The 8,968-nt window shown below is 35.7% G+C and overlaps 1 protein-coding gene across 1 annotated transcript; it reads right to left on the bottom strand.

The window, feature by feature from the left end:
• Positions 1–401: 401 nt before the first annotated feature.
• LOC135619074 (phosphoethanolamine N-methyltransferase-like) lies at positions 402–6,721 on the bottom strand. Its single transcript, XM_065120728.1, has 12 exons — positions 6,511–6,721; positions 6,225–6,343; positions 5,225–5,362; positions 4,961–5,098; positions 3,953–4,096; positions 3,286–3,396; positions 3,059–3,200; positions 1,953–2,233; positions 1,083–1,244; positions 950–1,003; positions 763–837; positions 402–687 (listed from the first exon to the last, which is right to left on the bottom strand). The coding sequence occupies exons 1-12, from the start codon at positions 6,539–6,541 to the stop codon at positions 589–591; spliced, it is 1,494 nt and encodes a 497-aa protein (XP_064976800.1). The 5' UTR covers positions 6,542–6,721; the 3' UTR covers positions 402–588.
• Between the last annotated feature and the right edge of the window lie 2,247 nt (positions 6,722–8,968).

Here is an 8,968-nt window from a genome sequence, read left to right as displayed (position 1 = left end):
CACATGAGTTTCTTGTTTGAAATCGTATAGCATCAAGCGGAGTGCGTTGCTTATGTTCGTAATCTGGAGAAGAACAAAGCTTGTTCATGTTGTTTTTGCTAATGATCATAGGATGATTTTTCGGGCGTGTTATTGTGCTAGGAAATTTGGTTTTGGAGAAGTTAGGAGATAGGATCGTTCATCCAAAAATTAATTAGAATTACAATTGTTATGTTAACAAAAGAAAGAGGTGTTACCAAGTGCCATATTTTCTCTTTGGTTGTCAGTTGACAGTGCCAAAATTGCCAAGGCCTCGGAATTTGTAAGCTTTGAAGTATGAGATACGAGGAGAAACTAAGAGATTACCCAAAAACATGTTTGGAAATATAAAAACATGAAGAAAATATCATGAGGCATTGTAGTAAATTTAGAAATATTCGTAAGCAAGCATGCTTCAAAATAGTAACAGTATCCAGTCTCAGGACAAAGTGAATCCAGAATTCAAACATAGATATGAAATAAAGTTCAACAAGGTAAAACATAAAGCATTCCTCATGAACAGAGTCAAACAAGCAGACACAACCTAAGCATTTGGCATATGATTCCAGTTCATTTCTTTTGGGCAATGAAAAGGCCCCACCTCTGCTCACCAACGGAACTTCTCTTCAGCTTTGCCTTCCAACCATTCACAATTTCGTCGTAATCTTCCTGCATATCAATGTTACCGGTATTATTAACATTTGTTTAATGATTATAAATGGAAAAATATACAAATCAGATTACCTGTGAGAAATCACGTATGAATCCTTCCTTGCCCATCTCAACAGCATCCAATTCCCTTTGCAGAACCTCTAAAAACTGTAAAGGAAAGAAATGTCAATTAGTTTTGTGCCTAATTTTCTGTGTTGGTCTTTAAACTATAACCCGTAAATCCGTCTATGGACATTACAATACATAAGCGAACACATACCTGATTAGTCCTATCTTCTGCAATGACCTTATTAAATCCGGCATTCTTTAGCATCTGATAAGAAAATTAGCATTCATTACTTCTGTCCTTGAGTATGTCAAAGCATGCAACTGATACGAGTGTAGAAACTAGCCTGGCCATAAGCATCAACATCATGAAGATCATATCCTCTTTGCTTAATATATGCTGCAAAATCGTCAGATGGTGTTCCTAATTTTTTGCAGTAATCACTGATAAGAAGCTTGCCTCCTGGTTTCAACCACTTAAAAAAGCTCCTAAACAATGTTGGTTTGTCCTGAAAAAGAAAAAGCCATAATCATCATGAATAAACATAAATGTGATCTAGCAAAAAGGATATCAGTTTACCAAGAACACAACATGAAGATTTCATGATCTCTGAGTTTTAGATACCAGTGGTAATCTTGCATGATGATGTTTGATAAGGTTACATTTTGTCCTGCAACCAGCATCTGTTGGATAGTTGGAGAGTCAAAGCCTAATAAAGATTCAACGATAATTTCTCTCCCAGAGAGATCTTTTGGAGTCCACAACTGTGTGAGCTTATCCAGATCATCGTGGCTGCTATAAGAGCTCCAGTCTAATGTAGACCTTATCAATGCTAAATGAAAAGATTTATTTGTTGTAGAGTTCATCTTATTTGTCTGCTAACAAGAAAACTTGCAGCTTAATTATTTTAGCCCTTTCAGCATAGAATTCTTCCTAAAAAGAAATAAACTCTTATTGACAGAAGAGCAAATGGTTGCCAAGTTTTCTTGGAGTTGTAAACCTTGATGGATAACAATTTATAATGAACAAAAAAAATTAAGAATAAGAGGGCAAACAGAAAACACAAAGGAAAATTCTTAAATTTTTGTTGTTATGTATTTCAATTAGTCTGTTTTTCATTTCTCTCTTTTGTCTACTATATCTATCTTCAGATGTCCTCAACACAGCAGTATCCACTAAAATAAATCTAACAGAAAATCCTATGAGAAGAGCATACCTGTATATGAAGGATAGTGTCGCGGCTGTATATAACATCAAATGTGTTCTCTGGATATGTTTTCTTTGTGCAGTCAGCAACCTCAAACTCTACAGCGCACTTGCGTCCAATTGCACGTTCAAGAGCAAAAGACACCATATTTATTGAAAGATCTATCCCGACCACGTCGACATCAAAGTTTTCAGCCATATAAAAGTCACCACCCCCGATACCACATCCAACATCAAGTACCTTCTGTCCAAGCTTAAGTTCAAGCTTTGCCACAAACTCCTTTGTAGTCTCTGATGATGAAGGTTAATTAAGCAACACAAAGACATATAGAATACAGTACATGAAATAAGATGGGAGAAAAGATACTCTCGTATATTTAAGTAAATTCATTAAACAAATTATGTTTCATCAAAGAAACCCATCATTCTTATCTGTTATGCTTTATTGGCCTGAAATGAGAAAGTTTGTGTTATATAGATGAGCTAAAAGAAGAGAGAAAATTGACAACTCTGAAGGAAAAACAACCTGCCACATGTCCTTATATAATGCAGCTAATTTTTAAGTGAGAATTGTGAGATAGTCAGTAGTGCTGAAGGTTATCTAAAACAATTAAGTGTCGCAGGATTAACTTAATATAAAGGAGGCTTCTTAATTTCATCTGGGAAAAACAGGGTTGCTGATACACCTGCATCCAGATCAGCTGTACTATCATCCTAATATCATATACGGATGATATAAAATAGAATGCTAGTTATGCACAAGCTTTCTACGGCATTCACTTAAAAAAGTCAAATAAATGTTCATTAGATATATCTATTGTCAATCACTAATATTTCATAAAAAAAAAACAATAATAAACAAATAACAACACAGAAGTTCCCAAACCACAAAGCTGATAAACTGGTTTTTAGAAACATATTTATCATTTCCATAATGGTAAACCAATCAGTTCTTTTTGAATTTTGAGGCAACTTTTCTTTGTAAGGCTTCAGACAAGATATAAGAAACCAATAGATGTCATCAAAAAGAACAATTGGCATAAATTTAAGCAAATTAGACTTTAATAAACCATTCATAAATCACATTAAAAGTCATAACATAATATGTGTACATACCAATTCCTCCAGTGCTCACAAAACCATCTCCAAAGACACGCTCATAGCGTAGAATCCCATTGCTTTTGTATTGTACATTGTCCAAGAAACGTTGGAAACCCCTTCCATCATCTGATTTATTTTTTCGCCATATCCAACAGATCTGCAGGTTTTTCAGAAAAACATGTAGTAACAATTGATAGAGAAGCCCCCTAAACAAATTAGAAGAGTAAACAATGAAGGATTACCTGATTTTGATTTTTCTTGTTCTTCACATAAGCTGCAATGCACTTATATGTAATAAGAGAGAGTTCAAATGAGTTTCCTTGGTCATCATATGTATGGCACTCTTTAAATACCTGCATTAAGCTTTAAGTCTAAGACTAGAGTAATATGAATACATTACATTATACAGCATAATTGATGGCACAAGGCCCACAAGCATACATCTGAACTCAGCTAGTGATCTACATGTACATATTGGAGTAAGCTATTCATTGATGCTTGATGTAGATATGTGAAGAAGACCTAGACGCACTATGAGATGAGAAAAGTTCTTCATTATATAAGAAAAAGAAGGAAGCTCAACTAAGAAAGTTCGAGGTGTGGAGAGATGATGAGGATAAAGATTAAAAATAGAACTTCTAGGTGATAATTTACACAATTTCATGAAAACTGTTATGCATTTTGACACAGTTAAGCAATTGTCCTTTGAAGTAGTTTCACTCAGTACATTTCCAATGGGTCTATTTTGAACAGTTTGCTCTAGTGGCTTCAACAGGCCAATTTAATTTAAACTATATGGATAACCAACACTTTGTATGAGAACAAACATAAAGACCATATTTTGCAAACAGAGTACAGTAAGCAAGGTCAGAATATCTTGATGTACGGATACAACACTAGCTGCATCACCTTTGTGTAAAATCTTGGCTCCCGGTAATGTGTTGGATTGACTTTCCTTTTGGAGTCGCCAGATTGATGGAAACAAGATTCTCTAAAAAAGATATACCCACCGACTTTCACCCATTTTACCATCCTTTCAACCAGTTTTTCCACCTTAACAAAATAAAGTTATGTCATGAGGAAAAATGAGCAAGAAAATATCAACATTCAGAGATAAGTGCAATGTCCTTAAAAAACACTGAACACAAAAAAGGATTATTGAAGACAAATCTAAAAATGCTAAAAGGTAAATGGTCATCTAATTAGCATAAAATTCTATCAGAATGCTCAACTATAATTACAGATTCACTTTTGAAGGAAAATAGTTAATATGACAGATCTCAACAGATTGTCTTTCTAGAATCAGCAATTTCATTGCCTAGACAATAATAGATAAACTCACATTCTAGCAATCTAGTCAAACCAAGAAATAAATATTGGTTAGTCATGTGCTAATCTGATTGCATTAGCACACTAATTTATGTAAACCTATAACATTGTCCAGTTGATTATTTTGCAAATGAGTAGTTGTCATATCAAACTCCCATACCAACAGTACAAAAACATGTCATACCAGCCTACATAAATATATGTCAACATGTATGGGGTGCGTGCCATGCTAAGGATGTGAAGACATACTTTTGAAAAGGGAAGTTAATACACAGCATAGGATCAGTATGTGGCTATGTGCCACGCTAAGGATATGCAGACATACATTTGACAAGGGAAGCTGATAAACATAGTATAGGATCACATTATAAAATTTGACAAATATACATGAACGCTCCAGTGTCATCAGTAACAGTGATGAAAGATCAGAAAAGTACAAATTTAAAGAACTTTCAGAGGACAAAATATAAACAACTTAGACACATGTATCCATTTCTCTGTAAGTAACTGGTTTGAATTTGGAAAAGATAATTAAACTTCCAATAACTGAAATCAGAAGAAACAAAATTTTCACAAAGGCAAGATTACCTCTTTATCAGAGAGATACATTAGTAACCAATTTGAAAATATCAGATCAACAGAATCTGCCTCAATGGTTAAGTCTGGAGATGTGACATCAGCACACATAAAACTTGTATTCTTATAGTGCCCATTCAAACTTTCATTCTGCAATACACAAGGTGGAACAAAACATTAAATAACAAATGCCACGAGAAGATTCTAAACTTGCATGGCGTCTGGGGCACATGAGCCAACTTTTCTTTTTTTTTGAGAAAACATTGCCAACAATACCTTTTTAATCACACTTTCAATGAAGTCCAAAGCCAGAACATGACCAGCTTCCTTTGCAAGTTCACTAGTAAAACGTCCGATACCAGCTCCAAGCTCCAAGACTGATTTTCCCTTGTAAGGTGGAAGTAAGGAAAGGACCTACAAATTGGTAACATTTCTTATGGTCTAAACTCTAAATGCTCCTTTTATCACAAAGTCTATCATTCATGAAGAGAAAGCAATTATTTGTTGCTAAGAGCTTACAAATGGCACTCTGCAAATAAAGGTCTGTGGCAATCAAAGTTTAATATTTTCATTTAAATGCTAACAGAAGCATTTAACAAATGGTTATATTCAATTGGTATCTTTAGATGTAACATTTCTGCATTGTAACGTGGGAGAATAACTCAATCAGAAAGGAACAGTTTTGTTCTCTAAATCAGTTGTACCTTTGAGATGAAGGGTTAAATTTGCTCAATATTCCAGCTTAAATATATCGGAACTTTGAAGGACTTAAACGGCTTCGTGTGCCAGATAGCCTTTTATATTTTGATACAAGATCCTCTTGTGTCTACAGTTCACTCGCTAAAGGATCAGGTTTAGAGTATCAACCCAAATTGACAGTCACTTCTAAAGATCAAAAGAAACATTCTATATGAAGCATTCACAATCTCAATCTAGATCAAAAGAAACACTCCATAGTTAAACTCGTGTTGACAGTAAAACCTGTGGACCACAATGGTGAGAATAAAATAATAGAAGACACAGTCAATGTTTGTGATTCTACCGTTCTCGATCCAGATCCATCCATCCATATTCTAAGTTCTGGATTTGTCAAAACTGATCCAGATCATATCATCTGCTAGCAACAAGACTGTTGAGCAAAGTACAAAGGAAGATAAAAGAAAAAGACCATTGCAAAACCATCATTCGTTTAGAACAATCAAATCCTGTCACAAATTTCATCCAAGGGCTTCAGAGTGTCAACACGACATAACAAACGGTTCGAGGGATATGATACCTCAGGCCTCTCTTCCTTGTCGAGCTCAGAGGCACGAGAGTCGAGCATCATAGCCTCCACGGTCAAGTCCCTGGAGTGCTCCATCCAGTAGCTCTTCTGCACCTCCCGCTCCTCTTCCCCTGCCACTCATGGTCAGAATCCAGATCAACTCGAATCACATTGAGATCTTACCATGAATGACACCGTTACCAGCAGAAGCCATTACTTCGAAGGAAGAGGCGACAACAAGGAACAATAGTTTGAGAAACATCAATCAATAAAAGCGAAGATGGATCTTTCATCTTACCATGGACAACAGTCTTAGCGAAGGAAGCCATTGTTTTCTTGGATCTTGCTTCTCAAAATACCACGGAACTGGAAATGGCTACGATCCCTCGATGGCGATGCGAGCTCTGGAGAAGCTCCGGGATCGACGATCGTGAACCCTCCCCTTCTGCTGCATACAGATAGCCGCACCCGGAAACCTAGAACGCGTCTTCCCCCTGCGATCCTTCTTCCGCTCCGTGACTCTCTTCTTAAATGAAGATGCAGCCGAAGCGATCAAGAGACCGCATAAGACTTCTACGCGGGTGTTCGCTCTACCGACAATCTGTTGCAGATCTTGTGCGTTATCCAATTGACCGTACTCGTAGATCCACGCTTCCATTGGTAGATGTATGGGACCCAAGAACTGTAGTCAATAGACAGACGAGTTAGTATGTTTGGCCTCATGGCCAGGACGGGACAGCAGATCCGTCTGGCGAATTTAGTAGTTACTTTGTGTGCGATGCTGTGAGTTAACACCCTGGCCTACCTCTCGGGTTATTGGACATAGTGGTGGGCCAAGCCGCCGCTAATAATAGGGCCGGTGGATTAAGAGTTGGTTCGCCACTGGGACCCACTTCGGGATGATGTGATATCACCGAAGACCGTATGAAGAAAAAGGGTGAGAGTGACGATCAACGGTCAAAGGTTTTACCTGTAAAATGAGAGACGTAATGATTTATACATCTTATTTTTTATAATAATTAATTTTTTGTATATAATAATTAATTATAAAAATAATTTTTATAATAATTAATTTTTTGTATATAATAATTAATTATAAAAATAAGTTTGACTTGTATTTATTTTACTTTTTATAATTGATTAATTACTAATGGCTTTTTATTTTAAAATATACAATGTATGATCAATTTATAAACCTATTTATGATTTTAAAAATTAATATCAGGACAATTATATGAAAAATAATATGTTAACTTAGAAGTTCCTAATTACGAAACAAGTTTGTTCACGAATTCATTAATGTGTTCGTTCATGAGCCTATAGAGAAGGAATTTACTCATTTTAGGAGTTAGATTTGTCAGGTGATAGGAGATTGTTGTGTTCAGGTTTGTCTCGTCTTTTAGAAGTTAAGCTTTAGAATTAAGTTTAATCTTAATTTAAAATTTTAAATGAGTATTTTAAACAATGAGATGCTGGTTTAAGAGAGATATACTTGCAAAGATGATTTAAACTACATGATTATTTTCTATTATTTATTATCAATTTTTATAGAAGAAATATATGTTCTAAAGCTTAATACGCCTAGTCACCGTATCGAGGATATTAGACAAATGCTAAGAAAATATTTTATTCATGACATAAGTATCTCAACTTCGAACATGCCCCTTCATAAATATAAATGTTTTTTTTTTTATGCACAAAGAGTCTTTCACAAGTAAATGCATATAAAGTGTATGACATATTCTTTGCAAACAAAAGCATCATGATTTTCGATGCATACTTTACGGATGTAGCTTTTACGCATAATGCATTCTTTGTAGACAAAAATATCATAAGTGTTTAATACGTCCTTTACGGTTAAAAAATATTTTAATGTCCAAGACATCACACAAGTATTTTTAATAATGTAAGCTGCGTCTAAAACACAACTCGAATGGCGATCACAACATTCTCATGCAACGCCATCGATTATCTTATGCTTTATTATAACAAATCTCATGCTTTACTGTAATAAGTTGAGCAGAGGCAATTTTATATGACCTACTTGGGATTCTAGTATGTTCAAGGCAAATTGGGTGATTGTAAGTTTTTACTTCTCGATGTGGGCATCTCAACATGTTTAAAGCAAATCATGTGAAAATAAGATACGGGCATCTTGACTTCCTCCGTCACCCGACATGAGCATCTCACCGTTTTATAGTAGGTCAAACCATGCTATGTGATAAGTCCTTATAGTAGATCGAGTGATAGTGTGTGCTAAATCAATTGAGACATAGCCTCCATCTATTACCTAAAGTGAGTATCTCAACGATCTTATAGCAAATCAACCATCCATCACCCCAAGTAGGCACTTTTAACATCCGATCAACCACATCCTCCATCCATCGCCTGACATAAGCATCCCCCACTTTGTAGCAGGTCAAGTAGTGATAGATGATATGTCCTTATGGTTGATCAAGTTGGTGATAATGTGATAGATTAATTGAGACCCAACCTCCATCATAGCCCTAGGTGAGCATCTTAACAGCCATGTAGCAAGTCGGTTGAGACCCAACCTCCATCATGCCCCCCGCTTTATTTGACAATAATGCAAAAGCATATAAGTAACAATCTTCGATTGCCTGATGTGTGGGCCTCTTTGACATCTTTGTTACAAATTTGTTAATAATGAGTTTCCATTGTCCAATGTGGGCACCTCAAGACTACTATAATAGGTTGGTCACATCCACCCTCCATTGTCCAAATCAATGGATTGG

This window comes from Musa acuminata, chromosome BXJ1-1 (genome assembly GCF_036884655.1).
Source record: "Musa acuminata AAA Group cultivar baxijiao chromosome BXJ1-1, Cavendish_Baxijiao_AAA, whole genome shotgun sequence".
NCBI classification, from domain to species: domain Eukaryota; kingdom Viridiplantae; phylum Streptophyta; class Magnoliopsida; order Zingiberales; family Musaceae; genus Musa; species Musa acuminata.
The sequence above is the reverse complement of the archived record's forward strand: the minus strand, read 5'-3'. Positions and strand labels throughout refer to the sequence as shown.

What these genes read in the sequence shown, in the direction of transcription:
- LOC135619074 (XM_065120728.1), bottom strand. Translation starts at nt 6,541, where the DNA reads ATGGCTTCCTTCGCTAAGACTGTTGTCCATG. An exon ending in AGCCAAGATTTTACACAAAG is followed by an intron (nt 3,397 to 3,952) that starts GTGATGCAGCTA and finishes AGCTTAATGCAG; the next exon opens with GTATTTAAAGAGTGCCATAC. An exon ending in TGTGAGCACTGGAGGAATTG is followed by an intron (nt 2,234 to 3,058) that starts GTATGTACACAT and finishes CTTCATCATCAG; the next exon opens with AGACTACAAAGGAGTTTGTG.